The sequence below is a fragment of the Cibotium barometz genome, chromosome 24, assembly GCF_041138505.1.
Source record: "Cibotium barometz isolate CiBa-2024 chromosome 24, ASM4113850v1, whole genome shotgun sequence".
NCBI lineage: Eukaryota > Viridiplantae > Streptophyta > Polypodiopsida > Cyatheales > Cibotiaceae > Cibotium > Cibotium barometz.
This window is the reverse complement of record NC_141069.1, coordinates 55,893,132-55,915,861: the sequence shown is the minus strand read 5'-3', so window position 1 is coordinate 55,915,861 and position 22,730 is coordinate 55,893,132. Positions and strand designations below refer to the sequence as shown.

The 22,730-nt window shown below is 46.6% G+C and overlaps 1 protein-coding gene across 3 annotated transcripts in view; it reads left to right on the top strand.

The window, feature by feature from the left end:
* Positions 1-1,924: 1,924 nt before the first annotated feature.
* Positions 1,925-22,730, top strand: part of LOC147625469 (Major facilitator superfamily protein) — a 42,569-nt gene continuing 21,763 nt past the window's right edge. For 2 of the 3 annotated variants that reach the window (XM_086818816.1, XM_086818818.1), the window contains exon 1: positions 2,073-2,474. In XM_086818816.1, the coding sequence (XP_086674942.1) occupies positions 2,264-2,474 (211 nt within the window). In that variant the 5' untranslated portion in view covers positions 2,073-2,263. The other variant, XM_086818817.1, reaches the window with a different exon arrangement.

Below are 22,730 nucleotides of genomic sequence, written 5' to 3'. Positions count from 1 at the left end.
TGATGTAAAATAGATGTGATGTGAATCGGGATAGATGTGAATGGAGGAGATGTGATGTGATGTGAATCGGGATAGATGTGAATGGATGAGATGTGATGTGAAATGGATGTGATGTGATGTGAATCGGGATAGATGTGAATGGATGAGATGTGATGTGATGTGAATCGGGATAGATGTGAATGGATGAGATGTGATGTGATGTGGATCGGGGTAGATATGAATGGATGAGATGTGAATGAATGTAATGTGACGAGATGTGGACATGGGTAGATGCGAATGGATGAGATGTGATAAGGATAAATGTGGATAGATGTGATGAGATGGAATATGATGATGTGATTGGATGAGAATGGATGAAGGACGATGGGAATACATATGATTGGACGTGGATTAAGAAATGTAGATTGATGTGAAACAATGTAGAAAGACGAGAGTTCGTTATAGAAACTGTATTATGACTTATTTTTAAATGACTATTTCATGTCAAGAATGATGGGGAAGCATTTTGACCGTCTTGTGAATGAGGTCGTGGAGACCTAAGTGATAAAGTTGCAACAGCTCTCACGGAGAGTCAATGGAGGACGTCTGACATAGCAAGGTCGGCCGAGGTCTTGACCACCAGCCTCGGTTTGATTTAAATGGTGAGCTTCTGGTATGGTGGATGAGGGTCCAAGGAAGCAGCCTATGAGTGAAACGCTAGGTGACCTGCAAAGGATCCTAGAGGGTGCTGACCAGCTTGGGCTCTGGGTTGCCAAAGATACCCACGCGTGCATCGAGGAAGAAAATGGAGCAAGGTGATAGAGTTGTTTTCTAAACTCGGGCATGGATCTGGGTGATTGACCTTGCTGGTCCTCAACACAACGGATGAGTCCATGGCTCTTTTATATGGATCTGTTGGTTGATCTTGCTGATCTTCAACGGAGAGTCCATCTGGATTTTTATAAGTGAATATACTTCCGGGTACTATGAGCTAGGAATTATTGAAAAGACCCCTGAGTGGATAGGTGGTGAGCGTTCTAGTTGCCAATGATGCCATAGGTACACTGATGGAAAAGTAGCCTAGGTGCTCATGCAACATCCTCGTGGATGGTTGCCTAGGAGATTAGATGGTTTAGCAAATAGCTTGGATTAGATTTGCACCACATTGCTAAATATGCTACATGCTACATTAAACCGTTATCTCATTATGGTCTACGTATGGAGCGGGTAGACTTTACTCTTGGACACCCAGTCTTGACATTACAGGGCTCGAACGCCAAATATGAGCTTGGATGGCTATGGGGGGTGGGGCAACAATTGTTAGATAACCTCTATGGGCTGAGTCCACACACAGGCGGTGGGTGTGCCTATGATTGTAGATCTACATGGTTATGTCATGGCTACCTTGCGTATATATACATGCCTATATAGATACATGGCCAGTCCCTTCTCTCTGTAAAGTTCACTAGTCATCACTATGAGTCTATTGCCTAGCTTCTACTACGATATAATCTCTGTCTTAGATCAACCACATCGAAGCTCTCTTTACAAGAGCAAATGCGTGTGGGGTTTTGCCATCTATTGTATCACTTCCTAGTTTCTACTAGCATACAACCTCCATCTTAGTATTTTTTAGATCAACTACCGAAGCTCTCGAGTCAATCATCACTGTGAGTCTACGCCCTAGCTTCTACTAGCATACAATCTCCTTCTTAGACCAGTCCTTCACAAGAGCACATGCATGTGGGATTTTGTCATCTATTGTATCATTTCTTAGCTTCTACTAGCATACAACCTCTGTCTTAGTATTTTTATGTCAACTACTGAAGCCCGAGTATACAGGTGTGAAGTTTTGCCATCTATTGTATCATTTCAATAATAAGTGTGAGGTTATGAGATCTATTATATCACTTCAATAAATACGATATTCTTACAAGTTTTATGCTATGCTACAGATCCTACTTCTTACGAATCATGTATAGAGAATCAATAAAAAATCACCGAAGATCAAGAGTGTGCGTTTGGAGCTTTGTGAGGGTAAAAAGCTGCGATCGATTGTCGTGGACTCGTGGCTGCAAATAATAGAGGTAAGCATTCAAAACGCTGATCAATTGAAATGACAAAGCGTAGTTGGTGCCATTTGTTGGTTGACGGGGAGTCCGATTCTCCTCAGAAGACGAGTGCAGCTGGTTGTTGTTTAGGCTCGCAGCCGGCTGAGCTAAAAAACGCAGGAGGAGAAACCCTAGCCTAGGCAAACATTAGAGTGGAGAGGCTTCCACTTTGGATGGCATCAATCGCTCACTCGCTCTCATGTTCTCCTTCGGCTGCAGTGTTTCAACATCATCGTCCATGCGAACAACCATCACCATCATCAACAGCAACAACACGTTTACGTTGTGCTCGTCCTACCGGCAACCGCCTATTCTTTCGCAACAGCATCAACATCTCCATCAACAAAAATATGACATCCTCGCGTGACAAGGCTCCATTTCCAGGTGATTTCCATGCACACTGATCCCCCGCCCCCTTCCCCCCATTCTCCTCTTTCTTGGCCCGCAGTTATGTTCATCATCTGTATGATGCCACTGAGTACAAACGAACAGCCTCGATCATGGCTGGCTTATGGTACCACCAGCGTGACATGTGACAAGATGAAAAGGCAAGGATCATCTGTGCGGACTTGCTGTAGCAATCTCATGTGTTGTATTGCCATTATGCTAGAGCGGCAGGGGATAAAATTTTAAATTATGGGAGCTCACAGCGACAAAGTGAGCTCTGCTTTCTTTGTGTAACAAAGTTACCTCATCAGGTTACCTACTTGCTTTTAAGTGACCCATTTGAATCCATATCACAATATCACACACAACACAGGCTTAGGCATCCACCTACTTCCAAAGAACTGCACCTTACATACGTCTTGCATGGGGCCAAACCCTACGTACAAACTATGCATAATCATATACAGGTATAGGCATAAAACAATTCTATTTAAGTATTTGGTGACACACCCAACCATGCAGCTTTCGATAATCACCCAAACATAGGATTACTATTTTGTGACTTTTACACCTATTCCTGCACACCAAACTTTATTCACACATGTTCCATTATCCCTGCATGTGGCACTTCGTCTGCCGCAGGAGCATTGAAATGAAGGGAATCTAGAACACTAAAATGTGCAAAACGATGTGTTTTTATGGAAAATGATAACGAGGGTTGTTTTATTATAAGGACCTTATTCACTTTGTCACACCAAGTTTGACCATTTGAGATTCTCCACCGCCTTTTTCTTATTTCTTTGTTGGAGTAAGTTTGACTTCTCCAAGGTACTGTTGATCCCTTGATGACCCCCAACAAGAGAATCATGGGCATCATGAAGAAGTGCCTGCCTTTTTTGCCTTAGTATACTTAACTAGTTTTTATAGAAAAACCAACCATCTAGGATTGTATAATGACTCCTATAATGTAATGTATGAATGGTGGACTTTCGACTAAGAGCATCAGCAACAACAGGGTTATTCTTGCAGGGACATATTCAATCATACCTCCAAATTCTTGGAAGATTTGACTCGATCTCGCCTGCCTATCACTCCATTGGGCACTAGGCATGGTTTGCAACCATTTAAGTGCCTGATGATCAGCCTTCACACTAAATTCCCTTCCGTAAAGAAAAGCTTTCCAATGCTTGAGAGTTGTGATCACCCTTGAAAGCTCTTTGTCATACACTGAATAATTCTTCTTGGTGTCATTCAGCTTGCGGCTATAACAAGCCATTGTTGTGTTCTCTTGCTGTAAAATAGCGCCGATGGCAAGGTTGCTAGCAGTCGTGATAACCTCCAATGGGTTAACCCATTATGCCAACTCGAGAACTGGTTCTTCCAAGGCCACTGTCTTTAATGTATGGAAGGCCTCGAGAGCCTTATCTGTAACGAGCACTTTTTGACGAGCGTATTCATGTCCTAGAGTAGATTTGTAAGAGGTGCTGCAAGGTCGGAAAAATTGTCCATATGAGTGGTGTAGGCCTGGCAAAGACCCACAAAGGATCTGATCTCTTGAGTAGTCTTGGGTACATTCCAATCCACTATAGCCTGTATCTTTTTGGGGTCAATGCACGAAGAATGGGAGCATGGATCACGTATACTAGATAATGGACCTCTAATAGGCTAAATGCACTCCTTTTCTCGTTAACGTAGAGCTAAGCAGGAGGGAATGTCACATGCACTCTGCACTCAGTGCATGGTGACAAGATGGCTCATCAACAACAGTGCAACATTTGTACATTATTAGAACCCAGAAGGATGATATTTGTCGTACGCCATGACTCCATTATACATCCTCAGTCCAGGATAAGTTAGGCACAAGCTACGTAGCATTCCTCAGCCTTAGCGGGTCAGTCAGTCAGTCAAGTCCCTTAACCCACTTGGAGAGAATCATTCATGCATGTAGAGTCAGTAGAAGTCTTAGGGTTTGCATTAGAAAGCACTCTGCATTTTGCATAATGTGCATTCATATGCGTGTGCATCATTTAGAACATCTCAGAAGCCTTAGGGAATTTACTAGGATTTATCTGGTATTTTTTCCATATTTTATGGTATTTATTTAGCATTTATAAACATAAACTTTATTAAATAAATGACGAGCCAACTTGACCAACCCCTAGTTAGTATAAATAGGCTTGCATAGGGCTTAGACATTCATCCAGTCTTCAGTGAGCTAGGTGTAATATGCGGAAGCTTCGGTACTTCAAAACTCAGAAATCAGCACTCTTTTCGCGACGGAATTAACGCACAAACTGAAAGGAGATGTGCAGAAAATAGAGAGAGAAGGGGGAGATGGAGAGGACACAGTATTGGGTCCCAATTACCCTCTGTAGGGCCCCCACCACACGGATGGTGTATTTGCTTTATTAGAATGATGTAAATCTGAAAACAAATACAGAAACTTGACCTTTTCTTGGCTGGAAAATCCTGCCCTTGACCTTCAGTCTTTCACCCCATTGCGTTAGCAACTTCTTGGCTGTCCTGGCCCTTGTTTGCTTGAGCACTTGGTGAATTATGAGATGCCTTCATTGTTTCTTGGCTGGAGTATTTATACTCCCCTTATTATCCAGTCGGCCAGCTTTATAAAAGCCTCACGACTAGGTCTTTAGCAATAAAGTGCTTTCACATTATGCAAGCTGCTGGCTACTCTGCGCATGCCTGCTGGGACAGTGCCAGGTTGCTGGGCCGCCCTGTGCATGGGTGTGGGACTGCCCCCTACACCTGGCCGACCTGCTGGGTAGGGCTTTTAGCCCTGTCGGTTGCCTGTCCAGAAGCACTAGGGCTGGCCGACAGCCCTTCCAGCCCATGCCATAGCTGGTGGGCACAGCCTGGGCCCTCCTGGCCCCTTGGGGGTGGTTCTACATCTCCCCCATGCCCACACTAAGGGTGCAAATCTTCGCACTAGGGTAGCCCTATGGGCTGGCCTCATCTCTACATGCAAACCTACATGCCCACAGAGGTCTGGCATCCGGTTGCAAACTAGATACACAGAACATCTGACATCATTCTAGAGGGAGACTCACAGTGCGGACTGGCACTGTTTCATGTGCACGACAGTGCACACCTGACCTTGGACTCATGTGCAGGACGATGCACACCTGACCTCGGACGACTGAGATGGATCCCTGGCTGACTCGTCCTGGACTAGGCTCACATGGGACCAGTTCACCATCCTCGGTCCTGCACCTTCTGTACAGAAATGTCTACGTGGCATCCAAGTGCGGGATGCACGTGACATCCCCTTCTGCTTAACTTGACGGAAGCTGCATAGCCTCCAAATAATCTGTCAATAATGCCGGATAGTCTTCGAAGAATTCTTTGTCGAGCCATACCGCTTCATGAGTTCCTCGGTCGTGAAACTTCGTGAGAAACTGTCGTAGTCTTCGGCCTGAGCCATGCTTGAAACGGTGCAGAAGGATCTGTTCTGGAACCATTACTTCTGCTTCATCAATAATGTCTGGTTCCGCTTCGTCTTTGACCTCTGAAGGGGGTGGACCTGCATATGGCTTTAACCAACTGACATGAAATACATCGTGCATAGTCCAACTCGGAGGTAGCTTTAACTGCATAGACACCTCATTAATCTTTTTCCAGATGGGAAATGGTCCGAAGCTCCTGAAAGACAACTTTGGGCATCGCTTGCCCACCTGCTTCAATCTTTGCTTCATAATCCGAAGATACACCCAATCCCCTTCCGAAAACTTCATGTCCCTTCGGTCTTTATTGGCCTGTCGAGTGTATGCCTCTTGCGCTTTAGCCAATCTGTCTTTAACGGACTCTAGGATCTCCTGGTAAGACTCCGTCACTCTGTTCGCCTCCCGTACTGAAGACGAAATCCTGGTTAACGACGACTGGAAAGGCCTTTCAAACGCTGCCTCATATGGAGTCCTGCCAATAGCTGAAGAAAAAGAGTCATTCAAAACAGCTTGAACTAAAGGCAAAAATGATTCCCACTTACCTTGCTGATCGTGGACATAACACTTCAGCACAGCAAAGGCCAACTGGTTGTATATCTCTTTCTGGCCATCTGTCTGTGGGTGGAATGCACTTGAAAAATTCAACTTAGTACCAAAATTATCAAACAATGCCCTCCAAAAATGACTGGTAAACTTGGCATCTCGGTCTGACACTATGGTTCTAGGAATCCCGCCAATCGGGTACCAATGCCGAATGAATAGCTGGGCAACATCCTCGGCGGTCACATTGGCCCTGCAAGGAATAAGCATAACAAAAACCTATCAACAATAGTTAAACACTGCGTATTACGCTTACTCGGACTGGGAGGCAGATTTGTGACAAAGTCCATCGAAATGTCCTGGAAAGGACCCTCAGGAATTGGCAAAGGCTGTAACAACCCTATCTTCTTTCCACGAGGAGCTTTCACCTTTTGACAAATGTCACAGCGTTGTACATATGTAAACACATCACGCCTCATCTTTGGCCAATAGTATTGCCGTTCTAATTTCTCCAGAGTCGAATTCATGCCCCTATGACCACCTGTAATGGCGTCATGGGCATCATGGAGAAGAGCTGCCCGGAATGATTTCATGACACATAGTCGGCCTTTGTAGAAAAGCCAACCATCGCGTATCAGAAAATGGCATGGTCCTGTGGCATCCAATGCCTGTTCCCACTGTGTACCGAATTCCTCGAAATCCGCGTACGTGTGCTTCATGTCTTCTAGTCCTGTACCAACAAGGTCAAGTCTAGTGGTCTGAATCGTAGATACTTGTCCCTTCCTGCTCAAAGCATCGGCCACTGGATTGGCCTTTCCTGGAAGGTACTCAATCATACCACCGAACTGCTGGAATATCTGACTCCAGCGGTGTTGTCGATCACTCCACTGTGCACTTGGCATCGTCTGAATCCAGCGCAATGCCTGATGGTCAGTGCGAACCTCGAAGTCACGGCCATACAGGAAATGTTTCCAATGTTTCAAGGCCTGTATAACTGCTAGGAGTTCACGATCATAGACTGAGTAGTTCTTTTCGGCGGGCAGTAACTTACGAGACATGTAAGCTACCGGATGACCATTCTGTTGTAATACACCTCCAATTGCGATGTTACTTGCATCGGTGATCACTTGAAATGGTTCGTCCCACGAGGCAAGGGCTAAACAAGGCGCTTCTGACAAAGCCACCTTGAGGTTCTGGAATGCCTCCAACGCTCGTGGAGTCATTCGAATCTTTTGCCTTCTTGTTTTCACTCCCTTTAGCAGATCGGTGAGGTCTGCCGAGAGGTCGGAAAACTTGTCAATGTGGGTGGAATATGCCTGGCATATACCCACAAATGATCTAATGTCATAAGCGGTCTGAGGTACTTCCCAGTTAACAATCTCGGCCACTTTAGCCGGATCAAGTCGAATGCCTTCAGCACTAATTATATATCCCAAGTAATGTACCTGGAACAGATAAAATTCTGTCTTCTTTTCATTGACATAGAGCTCGTTGCTTTCCAGCAACTTAAGGACTTTCTCCACATCAATGTCATGCTGCTCAACTGTAGCTGAAAATATGAGTATGTCGTCTAGAAATATGAACACACACTCTCCAATCAACTCCCGGAAAATACGCATCATCATGCGGTTAAATGAAGCTGGGGCGTTCGTAAATCCAAATGGCATAACCACAAATTCATAGTGGGCCTGTTCTGTACGGAAGGCTGTCTTGGGGATGTCCCCCTCTACAATCCGTACCTGGTGGTACCCACTCTTTAAATCCAGTTTGGAGAACACCTTAGCTCCATTCAGCCTCTCGAGAATATAGTCAATGCGAGGCATCGGGAATCTGCTCTTGATAGTCAGCTTGTTGAGTGCACGATAATCGACACACAACTGAGAAGACCCATCTTTCTTCTTGACAAACAAGATCGGTGCTGCAAATGGCGACACGCTGGGGCGGATGAAGCCAGCTTGCAACAATTCTTGGAGTTGGCGGTCCAACTCCGATTCCATTGCCTTAGAAAGGCGATATGGAAACTTGCTCGGGGGTTCCGAGCCTGGGAGGAGGTCAATCTTGTGATCCTCCGGTTTGGACGGGGGGAGCTGGGGAGGGAGACTGTCCCGAAGAAAAATCTTCTGGAACTTTTCATGGAGAACCGAGTACTTCTTGGAAGCACTGGCCACCGTCTGGGCTGTCTGGATGTAAATCATCGCACACTGTGCGCCTTTCCTGACTGCTCGCTTAGCCTGCAAGTGGCTTATGAGCGGAAAGTTTGGAATACCTGGCTCACACTTAATGGTCACCGGGGTGTTTGACACATTCCGATCGATCTGGAAGGTGTGCTTGTCCCAATTGACATCAGGAAGAAACTTGTGAAACCACTGGATACCCAAAATTATGTTTGCTCCTACAAGAGGGGCAACCATAAAGTCACGCACAAACTCTATGCCCTGAATCACTAACTTAGCACCTAGAGCTTCATACTTGACGCTCGTTGTCATACCTGTGCTAAAACCCTCAACTTGTTTGTCCACCGGAGTCAGCTCGAAACGGGCACGCCTAGCGGCCTGTTCCGTGATCACATCCTCCGTGCTGCCGCTGTCAAACAAGACAACGACTCTCTGGCCACCTATGTAGCCAAAGGACTTGAGCAATTCGTTGCGCTCATACTCCTGGTCATGGGCGCCCTTCTGCTTATCTTCGAGCTCCCGGCTAATAATTGCTCCAATTGAAGCACCGGGGGTTGAAGAACTAGGGGTAGCCGCTGGGGTCTGTGTGGGAGCTGTGCTCACCACGGAAGCTGTGGAGGCGGCGGCGTGTCCAGGCCATACAAAAACTGCCCTTTCTTGTCCGTATCAGATAAGCCTAATTGCTGACACAAGGTCGAAATTTTATTGGCAAACTGAAGGACTGGTTGCGCGTTCTGACGCGCTCCCCTGAACTCGTCTTCGAGTCGCTCAAGGCAGTGGGGCGGTAGAAACCGCTGCTTAAGGTCGCGGACAAACTCGTCCCACACATAAGCTGCCATACCTGCTCTGGTGTGGGCATGAGCCCACTGAGTCCACCAAGGAATGGCCTCACCTTCCAAGTACCAACTAGCTAAGATCACTTTGTCAGTATCTGTTTTCCTAACTGCGGCAAAGTAAGCTTCAAATTGATGTAACCATGAATAAAGAGTAGTGGGATCGAGTTTACCATTATACTTACTGAAATTCATTTTCTCGGGAAAATGATTCGAGGGCGCCGCCGGTGTCAATCTGGCGTCCAAAGCTCTGAGAGGTAACGCTCGTGTTCCACTCGTCGCATGGCATCGTCTTCTCGTTGTCGAATCTCCAATGCACGCATCTGCATCTCAAGCAAGGAGCTTGGCTGTGGCTGTGACCCCGCGAGAGGGTCCCTGTGACGAGGATCTGGTATCTGGGATACGGAAGGAGAGGGAGGAGGAGACGGAAAACGCGACGCTGGAGAGCGAGAACGCTCCTCCAGAGCCAAAATCCGCGCCTTCTGCTCATCCAACTTGGTTGTCTGGTCTGCGATTGCTCGCATCATCTGCTGGAACATGTCTGTGACACTCAAGCCGGGTGCCCTAGCTGGGCTGCCTGGTGCACTCTGGTCCCATGGTTCTGGTTCTCTCTCGTCGTCGAAACTCGCCATAGCGGGAAAAAGCAATTCCTTTCCGGAACGCAATCTGACCATCCACTATCTGTGTGGGAGACTTCTGGAGGCTTCCGGAGGCTAAAAACCAACCGTCCTTCGAGGGACAGGAGTCACTCCGAAAGGGGTAGTCCACCGGCGTCTAAAAACCAACCACACGAGCGAAAAAATTTTCTGGTTTTCTTTGCTGAATCTTTGTCCTTGAAGTAGGCTCTGATACCACTGTAATATGCGGAAGCTTCAGAGAAGGATCGGTACTTCAAAACTCAGAAATCAGCACTCTTTTCGCGACGGAATTAACGCACAAACTGAAAGGAGATGTGCAGAAAATAGAGAGAGAAGGGGGAGATGGAGAGGACACAGTCTTGGGTCCCAATTACCCTCTGTAGGGCCCCCACCACGGATGGTGTATTTGCTTTATTAGAATGATGTAAATCTGAAAACAAATACAGAAACTTGACCTTTTCTTGGCTGGAAAATCCTGCCCTTGACCTTCAGTCTTTCACCCCATTGCGTTAGCAACTTCTTGGCTGTCCTGGCCCTTGTTTGCTTGAGCACTTGGTGAATTATGAGATGCCTTCATTGTTTCTTGGCTGGAGTATTTATACTCCCCTTATTATCCAGTCGGCCAGCTTTATAAAAGCCTCACGACTAGGTCTTTAGCAATAAAGTGCTTTCACATTATGCAAGCTGCTGGCCACTCTGCGCATGCCTGCTGGGACAGTGCCAGGCTGCTGGGCCGCCCTGTGCATGGGTGTGGGACTGCCCCCTACACCTGGCCGACCTGCTGGGTAGGGCTTGTAGCCCTGTCGGCTGCCTGTCCAGAAGCACTAGGGCTGGCCGACAGCCCTTCCAGCCCATGCCATAGCTGGTGGGCACAGCCTGGGCCCTCCTGGCCCCTTGGGGGTGGTTCTACATCTCCCCCATGCCCACACTAAGGGTGCAAATCTTCGCACTGGGGTAGCCCTATGGGCTGGCCCCATCTCTACATGCAAACCTACATGCCCACAGAGGTCTGGCATCCGGTTGCAAACTAGATACACAGAACATCTGACATCATTCCAGAGGGAGACTCACAGCGCGGACTGGCACTGTTTCATGTGCAGGACAGTGCACACCTGACCTTGGACTCATGTGCAGGACAATGCACACCTGACCTCGGACGACTGAGATGGATCCCTGGCTGACTCGTCCCGGACTGGGCTCACATGGGACCAGTTCACCATCCTCGGTCCTGCACCTTCTGTACAGAAATGTCTACGTGGCATCCAAGTGCGGGATGCACGTGACACTAGGTGCGTTCCTCCTCAGCACTAGGAGCATTCCCCGCCTTCAGCCTAGACTAATCCATCCCTCTTGAAGCTTCTGCGTTTGCTTCTCCAGCCTTTGAGAACCAGCGTTTGCTTCAGTCAGCAGTCTTACACAGCAGTTCAGCAGCAGTACAGTCTCTACAGTCATCAGGTGCAGCCAATCAGTACCTTAACGCAGCAGTTCAGTCCCTACAGCCATAGGCGCCTGCATACAGCACCCTTCCAGGCCCCACGACAGCAGTTTACCCTCTGCGTTTGAGCCCATATCACCACCAGCAGCTATTCAGTCCATACAGACCTGCGTTTGCAGATCTACAGCCCTATAGTCTGTGTTTCAGCCCTACAGTTTGCAGATCTACAGCAGTTTTCAGTATTGCAACAGTACCCCGCCTTCTATGCATCATCCATACATGCTACAGTCATCTGGTGAAAGTAACATATCATTCATAAGCATTTTCAGCATATTTACATAGCTTAGAACAGTCCACCGCAGTCCTTTCTTAGCCTCAGGTGTGCAGCCCTTCCTCATGCCCTTGGGAAGAGTGCATAGGCTCGAGATCAGTTCATTTAGGTGTTTCTACAGCCGTGTACAGTTCAGCCAGATTTCCGATCCTCCGAGATCTTGCGTTTGGCTTATCTACAGTCCACAGTCATTCTCTCTAAAGTAATAGCAAATACTATCTCGTTGTCGAGATAGGGGGCCCTTCAGTGGGTAATTCGGGACCCAATCTGGTGTACAGTTCTCATATCTCTCTAAAGTTTGAAGTATTAAAGTGGATTGCTAAACTCACGAAACTCAGGATACAGAAGACGGTGTGAGCATTTGTGTGACGGGATCTTCCAATACAAAGACTTCCGCTGCCTATCACATTGGTATCAGATTCAGATTGTCCACACACACCGTATCCTAGCGTGGGGGCATCCTTGGATGGTTAGATTGCGTTGCGGCATGACCACCGACTTCAGCATCATGTCTACAGAAGAGAGTACTCATCAGCCGGAAGACGTCTCCTCCGAAGGAGACCATGTTCTTCCGCCTACAGCAGACACCATAGCTCTTCTTAAAGCTCAAAACAAGCTGCTCATGGAGCGTCTCCAACTCTTGGAGGGAGCAGCAGCACGTCCTCCTCCGCCTCCAGCAGCACCTGACTACATCTCCCTCTTCTTTTAGATGGAACAACAAAGGAGAGAGGATGAGGCCCGAAGGAAAGAAGAAAAAGCAGAAAGACGGGACTATGAGGAAGCCCAACGTAGGATCGACGAAGACCGGCGTCAGGCTGAACTCGCCGCTCGGGAACACCAACGTGAGCTTGATCGAGAACGTATGTTACTCGAGCACCAACGGGAAAAGGAGGCCATACACTTGAGGTATCAGCAACTCTCCTCAGTCTCCCCAATCATAGGTGTCACCAGCCCGCAGTCCGCAGCAGCATCAACCATCGTCATTCGCAGTCAACCAAACTTCAGTAAGTATGATGGTAAGTGTGATCATTCATGAGTTAATCAATTTATTCATCAGTTTAATGCTCATTTTCCATTAGCTAGGATCACAGACCCACAAGATAAAGTCCACTTAGCGGCTCCTCATCTCACTGGTGAGGCAGTCACTTGGTGGCAGCATTGGTCTAGTATTCATACAGACTAGGCCACAGGTGTCACAGCCTTTGACTGGGACATCTTTGTCCATGACCTGAAGACCAAATTTCTCCCGCCCCAGTACATGACCGGTTTGAAAGATGAGTTCTATGGACTTAGACAGAACGGATCGCTAGTGCTTCAGTTTTCCAGAAAGGTTATTACTTTAGCACAGCAATTAGGGCTATTTGCGTAGGCCAAGATGGAGCAATTCATTCGTGGATTGGATCCTAACATTCGGTTCACAGTTCGTAACTTTGAACCCAGTACATATGACCGGGCTTTGACTCTCGCTCAAAATGAAGAAATGAAGATGAACGGAGGCAAGCCCAAGCAGTCATCACAGTCCAGTACCAAACCCCAACAGGGAAAGGGTAATTCGTCTTCTAAAGACACTAAGACAGACAACGGTCCTAGCTCTAGTTCAGGGGGTAAGGAATCCAAGCCTAAGAAAACCCTTGAGGAAAAGGCTCAAGCAGGCATTACTGGAGGTTATCTTCCTCCAATCAGTAAGAAAACCGATGTTTTTTCTATCATACCATTGGACATGGTAAGAAGGATTGTCCACAAAGGCAAGCGGAGCAAGCCTCCAAAGAGTCTTCTGTCACAGTTGCCGCAGTATCTCCCGCTCCTCTAGACCCACCTACTACCACAAACGCAGTTCAGATCTTACCTTCTATGCATTCCATGCAATCCGTGGTACTTGATGCTAAGCAGGAGGGTGAGGCAACAACCACACAGAAAAGCCTGCTCCGAGCTTATGGCTCTGCCAAGGGCCGACAATTCATAATCCTTTTTGACATGGGCAGTTATGAGGACGCCATCTCTCCCCAGTTGGCGACCAACATGAGCTGTACCTTAGTGCCCTATCATTTGGAGATAGACGGGTTTACACCTGGTCTCCGCACTCACATATCTCAACTGGCACAACAGTTTTCTTTTCAAGTTCAAAAGGCCTCATTCTAGCGAGATTTCATTGTCTCTCCTCTTTTGGGATGTGACATGATCTTAGGAATCCAGTGGTTTCGTCAGTATGAACCTATTCCCAATTGGGGGTAGGTTTTTCTGAGCCTGTCATGATTCGGGGGGATAGGAGCATTCTTGGCGTTCCTATGATTTCTCATCTCTAGGCCCGACGAGCTATGTGAAAGGGAGCAGAAGGAGCATTGATTTATGCTCAGACAGCTTCTATCTCATCGATAACCGCTGTCTCATCATCTTCAGTCCCTCAGTTGGCAGATCTCCTTTCTCATTCAGACATTTTTAAGGATGATCTCCTACCGAGTATCCCACAATTAGCAGAACCTCCTAGCAAGTTTCCCTGTTGTCTTTCCAAGACTTTCAAGGGCAAGCTAGAACAGCAGTCAGTTCTCAAACATTTGAAACATGTTCCTTATGGACACATTTTCACAGTCACCACAGACCACCAAGCACTTAAGTGGCTCCTGATGATGCCGAGTGCCCAGTGGAGTGCTCAACACACTAGAGAGGGTCAGCTCTTCCAACAGGTTGGAGGAATGATTAAGTACATCCCTGGTCAGCATAACCCAATAGCAGATGTTCTTAGTAGAAAGACCAGCATCCAGACCAGTCAGGAGTCTACCATTCTCAACATCTTTGGAAAAGACTTAGAAGATCAGTATGTCGATTCCGCAGAGTTTGGTACTCAACCCAGTTTGGCCCTCAATTTTGAGCTTGGCCATTATTCAGTTCACAGACAGGCATGTAAGTTTAGACGAGATATCCTCTTCAAGGAAGGGGATTGGGTTTCTCAGTGCATCATGAAACAAAGATTGAAACAAGTGGGCAAACATTGTTCCAAGCTTTCATTCCATAGTTTTGGCCCTTTTCCAATAGTCAAAAAGTTGAGTGATGTCTCCATGAAGTTAAAATTGCCTACCAGTTGGACAATGCATGATGTTTTCCATGTTTCTTGGCTAAAACCATATGTTGGTCCAAAAGTGTTTGATGTTTCAGATGAACAGTAGCCAGACGTGGTAGACGAAGCAGAAGTTATTGAGCCCGAGCAGATCCTTCTTCATCGTTGGAAGCATGGTTCTGGTTGACGGATACGTCAATTCTATACGAAATTCCGAGATCTAGGTACCCACGAAGCCGTATGGCTAGACGAGGAGTTCTTCCAGGAGTACCCCCAGTTGTTGGCGGACTACTTGGAAGCCATGAACCTGCCGCCAAGCTAAGCAGGAGGGAATGTCACATGCACTCTGCACTCAGTGCATGGTGACAAACAAGCTCATCATCAGCAGTGCAACATTTGTACATTATTAGAACTCAGTAGGCCGTGACCCCATTGCACATCCTCAGTCCTCCAGGATAAGTCAGGCACGAGCTACGTAGGTCATTCCTCAACCTTAGCGGGTCAGTCAGTCAGTCAAGTCCCTTAACCCACTTGGAGAGAATCATTCATGCATGTAGAGTCAGTAGAAGCCTTAGGGTTTGCATCAGAAAGGACTCTGCATTCTGCATAATGTGCATTCATATGCCTGTGCATCATTTAGAACATCTCAGAAGCCTTAGGGAATTTACTAGGATTTATTTGGTATTTTTTCCCATATTTTATGGTATTTATTTAGCAGGAGTAAACCCACCAGCTCTTCAAAAGTGACGGGATCACCACCTTCTCTCATTGAGAGGTTGAGAGAGGTGTGAAAGCCCAAGTAGGAAGGTGGTAAAGAATGAAGAGTATTGGTGACCATCTGTCTGTCTGGGATAACCTCATCAATGTTGAGCAATTGTTCCTGCAAATCTTTCACTTTGGTGAGATGATCTGCCATGGAGTCACCCTCATCCATAGAAAGAAGATCCAATTGCCTCTTCAAGTAGGCAACTCTTGCCTCGTTGCGTACCTGATACATTGCTTCCAATGTGTCCCATGCAAGCTTCGATGTCTTGCAAGAACGAATGTGCGGAAGAATAGTCCTTTTCAGTGAAAGGGCTATCAATGACATGGCATGTGCATCTCTAGAGTCCCATCTCTTCTGCTCTTGTGTGGGAGCAGGTTCTACATCAGGAGCTCTTTGAGCACCTCCCCTTTGAGGCGTGGCTGGCTGTATGGTAAGTGGGTGTGTGTTATCACCACACACGATGCCCCAAAGCCCTTTGACTACCAGCAAATTACGGATCATGAAACTCTAGAGGGAGTAGTTAGATCCATCCAACTTGTCCTCCTGGGTGAGCACACCAAATACATCTGTAGCATTTTGAGCCATGTCAACAAAATATACCTGCGAGCAAACCAAGCACCAATGTGCACTACGAGGCAACCAAATGTCCTGTGCAAATGTTTGCCTGCAAACTGAAGCAAGTGTAAACGTGCACCAAATTGTCCAATTACACACAATGTGTATACATATGCGACAAATCACAGCTGTAATGCCCAATCACATGCTCCAATCTGAAAAGCCCCAATTTTTATGCACTCCAATCGCTTGAATGTGCATTTAATTGGACAATTTTCACAAAAGCCCCAATTTTTTGCAACTGAAAGAGGCTCAATTTGCTGATTTTGACCTCAATTTGGAAAACCCCCAAATTCCAAACCAAAGAAATTGAATGGCACCACCTGCAATTTTTCTGGCAGAGGGTAACTTTTGGCAAACCCCTAGAATTTTGTTTGAATCTGACCTGCCCTGAAATGGCTGCAAAATTTGTATTTGCATGTGAATAAAAATCTGTATAAAGAGTACCTCTAGGCGAGGACAGTACGGATGGGACATTTATTGCAGGCGTTAGACGGGGAGCACACAGAGGCGGAGAAGAGTGGGATAGGCGTGCAGAGGCGTTTGAGTACCAGGAGTCAGGCGCAGGTGAAGATGTCGTGACAGGGAGCCGCCGGAGCTGCAGCACAGAGTCGGCGGGCGGGCGGGCGGGCGGTGCACAGAGCAGGTAGAGGCGGCGGCGGGTCTCTACGCAGTAAGACCGCCGACGGGGCTAGGCGGCGGCGGGTGCCTGCGCCGTAAGAGCGCCGGCCGAGCTGGGCGGAGGTGGCTGCCTGCGCACTTGCGCCGCCGATAGAGCTGGGCGGAGCCGGCGTTGGCAGAGAGTTGGCCACTAACGAAGCCGGGCGGGCTGGGCGGTGAAAACCAGGAGACAGACGGAATTTGAGTTTTCGACGAAAATTCGCCGACGGAATTCCACAGTCAGCTGCAGGCCCTGGACTGAAGCTGTGATACCAATTGTTGGTGTTGGACTCACACACTCACACACACAAACCTGCACATTAGGGTTAGGTGCAGGATGGAGAAGCTCACACACAGAAAATGAGAGAAAGAAAGAAAGAAAGATTTTATTAACGTCTTCCAAAAGACCGAACTCGGCCTATGAGACAAATCAGTGTACCTGTGTGGGGTATCCTCTGTCATCCCAACCAAATGAAAAAGTACTGAACTAAAAAAGTTGAATCTGGGTGTGCAATAAGTACAATGAGTGGGGGAGGTGATGGAGCTCTACTACTAGGAGAATGCAAAGCTATATGCATGGAGTACAATCATGATATGCAACCTAGCTAGCTCCATCCTGTACCATACTGGGGGTATAGATTGGTATACATCAATGAAGGGGGTGTCCACAGCTCCCTGAAGAACATGCTTGGGTCTGCTCTGAAGCGAGCCAGTCGCTCCGCACCCTCTCTGTGAAACTGAGCTCTGATCTCTGTCATCTCTCTCTGGTATAGGCGTGGTGTCCGAAAGCCAGGTGTCCTCTGTCTCCTGCGGGCTCTGAGTCTCTTCTCTCTGGAGAGTAATTCCCTGCTGTGTAGGGGCTGGAAGTGGGGTGGATCTATGAAAAAATGTAGTAATGTGTGTCTGTCGATCCCCCCTCTGGAGCTGTTTGAGCCTGTAATGATGTCTCTCTGTGACGCTGTATGTCTAGAATGAATCTCCCCAGTATGCGCTGGTCTACTGCCTCAAAGATCTGGCGTAGGGAATGTGGCTCTTTGAATAAAATGGGATCTCTCTCTCTGATGGTTGTATATGCTTTGCATTTGCATACATAATGCTCCTCACTCTCCACCTCCTCTCTGCACAATCTGCATACCCTCTCCTCTCGGGGGATCCGTGCTGCTCTGCCAGTCTCAATCTCCAATCGATGTGATGAGACTCTAAGCTGACCAATAGCTACTCGGGAGCCGTGTGGTAAAAAGCCCTCCATGTATCTAGGCCTCTCTATAAATCCATCATCAGTGATACTCATGAAGTGATCTCTGTAGTATAGCATCTTCGGTGGAAGAGGCCGTGTAGGTGATATCCATGTCTCTCGTGTATAGAGCTGCCATAGGTCCTGTCTCAATACTCACTATGAGAGAGACGGATATGTGGTGCATCCCTATCATACTGGAATGGTGGTAGATGATCCATGTCTAGGCCATGCTGTGAGAACCAATGTGTGACCTGTGCATACCATGATCCTCTGTCTCCTGCCTCAGCCAGTTGTCTAGATGCCTCAAAAGCTCTGTATGACAATCTGTCCTGTGGCATCTCTCTGAATCTGTCTAGCAGGCATATAGTCTGGAATATGGCCTCTACCATCATAGGAGGCGCAGCAAACTCTGCTCGGATAATGTCATGAGGTAGTGACGGTTTGCTGCGTATCATGCGTGCCATCATGAGGGCCTGTGGTCTCTCTATCTGTGTCCACCAAACAATGGGTAGCAAGTCCTGGCGCCCATACCGCTGCTCCATACATCAGTGCCGGTGTGACTAATGTGTCAAATAGCCACCCTTTCGTCCGGGCTCCTGAAAATGCGCCTGGTGGCACTGTCTCTCTAGCATAGCCAATGCTGCATATCCCTGTGTCAATTTGGCTCTGGCTGCTGAACCCATGGTGAAGCGCGTGGCTGCTCTGCAGAGAAGGTAACCCCTAGGTACACGTATGATGTCACCACCTCCACCTGGCATCCTCCGAGAGTGAATGTCAGTTGACTCCTGCCGTGTCTCGATGTATGAAAGACCATTTATCTTGGTTTTCCCAAGGTTCACAGTAAGACTCCTCTGTGTGCAGAAATCATCGAGTGCATGTAGATGCTGCTGTAGACCTCCTGGAGACTCAGACACTAATACAATATCATCAGCATAAAGCATAATATGTACTGAGGTACCTGCTAGATCAACTCCATCTCCGCCTCCCCGTGTAATGAAGTCAGCCACCTCATCAATGTATAACCCAAATAGCGTGGGGGAAAGTGGGCATCCTTGCTTCACACCAATGGTGCTAGCAATAGTCTCGGACATACCTCTTGGGCATCTGACTCGCCCAAAAACCTGCTCATATAATGCATAGATGCCGCATGTCATATCTGCTGGTATGTCAAGAGACTGCAGGCGCTGAAAGAGCCTCTCTCCTGGTACTGTGTCAAATGCCTTGCGGAAATCCACAAAGGAGCAATAGAGCTTTCTCTTCCTCACTTTGGCCTGATCAATCATACATCTCAAAGTGAATACATGGTTAGTGGTAGAGAAAGCTCTCCTGAAGCCTGCCTGCCCTGATGAGCGCAAACCTGCTCGCTGAACGTATAAGCTAAGCTCTTGCTCCAACACTGCACCATAGAGTTTGGCCAACACGTGGCCAACCATAACCGTCCTGTAGTTGCTCGGATCGAGCATATCCCTTGTTTTGTGGATCGTGTGCCAAAAAATATGAGATATGCAATCTAAGATCTCATTGCTGTTTATATGGGGGGGCAGGTTCTGTTGGGTCCCTTCTGCTACTGTTTGCCTGTCTCACGACTTGCAAAAAAGGTGTTTTCACACGTGGGTTTCTTGACTATATGTGACCTTCACTGATGCTGCCTGCTCTGTATGTGACTAACTCCAAGGTGGCCTGACTGGCCCTTAGAGCTACCCGATTGTTGTCAAGGTTGCCCCTGTCTAAGTCTGGGCATGTCTTCATCAATGCCTGGATGATATGCAGGTTGTTCACACACTCGTATGGACGGAGCTTGATGACAAGGGTGTGAAATGCATTTTTGTTGGATATAGCAGTGAGAGCAAAGGTTTTATGTTGTATAGCCTCACTACTCACAAAATCCTCAGTAGTAGAGATGTGGTTTTTGCCGAGAAACGAATTCAACTTCTTTGTACATCAGGCAAGGTAGTTATTGATTGTTCCAATGACATGTTTAGGGATGCCCCTTTCAAATGTGGAAGATTTGGATCAACCTGTTTATTCACAACAATTATCTCATGATATGCAACAATTACCTCATGATATGTCTCTGGATAAGGTGTGTGTTCTCAGGTTTATGAGCAGCCCAAGAAGGCAAAGCTTTACACGAGGCCAAAACAGTCCCAAAATGGCTGATCAAGACACTTCAAGAACGCAAGTTGCAGGCCTCTTTAGTAGGGAGAACGAGGGATGTAACTAAGGCCGGGGAAAGGGCTTTGCCTTTGTGAGAAGCATCATGGATATGGAGGAACCAGGTACATATGAGCATGCCGAAGGCAACATACACATTGGAATAATGCAATGAAAGAGAAATATGCCTCTATTCTGAAGAATAAAACTAAGGATCATGTGGACTTGTCACCTCGCAAGAATGTAATTGGTGTACAAAGTCAAACGCAAGTCTGATGGCTGCATAGACAAATATAAAGTGAGACTTGTAGCCAAGGGATATTCTCAGTAGGAAGGGATTGATCACGAGGAGACATTTTCTCCCACAACTAAGAGGACAATGATCAGAATAGTAACTGCCTTGGCTGCCCATCATGGTTGGAAGATGCATCAATTGGAAATTAAGACTGCATTTTTGAATGGTGAACTTTAGGAGGAAGTCTATATGTAGCAACCGTTTGGGTTTGAGGTTGCTGGACATGAAGGACAAGTATGCTTGCTTGTTGAAGAAGGCTCTCCTTAGAGCGTGTTAGAAGATACATACATATTTGAGACTTGCGTAGTTAGGGGTTTCATAATTGAGAGCACTCCATACATATGAACAGAAAGTTAAGAAATAATCATAATCTTGCTTTATGTTGATAACATGATTATGATAGGGTATAGCGAGAAGAAATTTGCAGCAGGTAAAGTTGATTTTTGGGACAGCTTTTTATATGAGATATTTAGAGCTGCCAGATTATTGTTTGGGCATAGAATGTGTGTAGAAAGATGATGGCAAAGTCATGTCTCAATGGAAGTACATCAAAGGGATTCTAAAGAGGTTCAATATGAAAAGCTGCAAGCCGATATTGTAACTCTTAGACAGGCATCAAGCTTTGATACAGGAGATTCTGTGAAGGGCACTCTATATAGTTAGGCTATTGGATGCCCGATTTAAACACTAAACTTAAACACTCGGATTGCATTATGCCAAAGGAGGTGATATTCACTTAAAAGATTTAGTGATTCAGATGGCGGCCAGCTTTGATATGAGACAAGTGGAAATGATCGGCACTTCACAGGTTGCTTAGCTTTGCAAGAAACAAGCCATTGTGGCAACATCCTCTTCTGACTCAGTTAAAGGATTTAGTGATTCAGATGGGGGCCAACTTTGATACGAGACAAGTGGAAATGATCGGCACTTCACAGGTTGCTTAGCTTAGCAAGAAACAAGCCATTGTGGCAACATCCTCTTCTGAAACTGAGTACAGAGCATTCTTCATAACCATGATCGAATGCATATGGTCGAGGAGGTTGTTAGCAGACATGGAGTATAAATGGAGTGATGCAGTACCTATCCTCTCAGACAATTAGAGTACTATTGCCATTGTTAAAAATCTTGCTTTTCGTGCATGGACAAAGCACATCGAAGTTCATTATCATTATACGAGAGAGAGATTATCATTATACGAGAGAGAGATGACTTCATGGAGGTGACATCGACCTCATCTATGGGTCCAACACATGACAACGACGGAAATATCCTCACAATGGCTCTTTCAAAAGACAAGTTTAAAGCTTTTCGAAAAGCCTTAAGCTTGATACACTTTGTGACTTGATATTACTCTGTGCATTCATATTCCATTGAGAGGGGGGGGGGGATTGTGAATGGAAATGTGTTTTAGGCCCTAGGATATTAGTTTGGTGACATTCTTCTAGCAAAAGATGTCACTTACAGGCTTTAGTGTAGGTTTTTTGTAAACATTGGATTGGATGCCACGTGTCACAACAAGGATCAATCAGGGATTTAATCTTGGGCTTAGCTAGAGTTGTATTATAATGTACCCTACTTTTTTTGTAATAGCTCAAGTTAGCACTAATAGAATCGCAGAGCTTCTACTACTTCTCGTGCCCATGTGTTCTTGCATACATCTTTGCTTGCACATCTTGTACTTGCATGCTTTATCCACGCCAACAAATCTTTGACGAAGTGAGAGAGGAAGGTTTCTTGCTGGACATAAAAAAGCGACGAGGGGTAAGATGTTAGGAGGCTTAGCAAGAAAGTTCCAGAGGATTTAAGAGCTATTTCATGTTACTTTTTATAGTAGAAAGAGTTTGTGGTCATGCATTCTATTATTTTGTCAAGTTTTAGAAGTTCTGCGAGTGTTTACATAATACTAGTGACATGCTTTATCCACGCCAACAAATCTTTGACGAAGTGAGAGAGGAAGGTTTCTTGCTGGACATAAAAAAGCGACGAGGGGTCAGATGTTAGGAGGCTTAGCAAGAAAGTTCCAGAGGATTTAAGAGCTATTTCATGTTACTTTTTATAGTAGAAA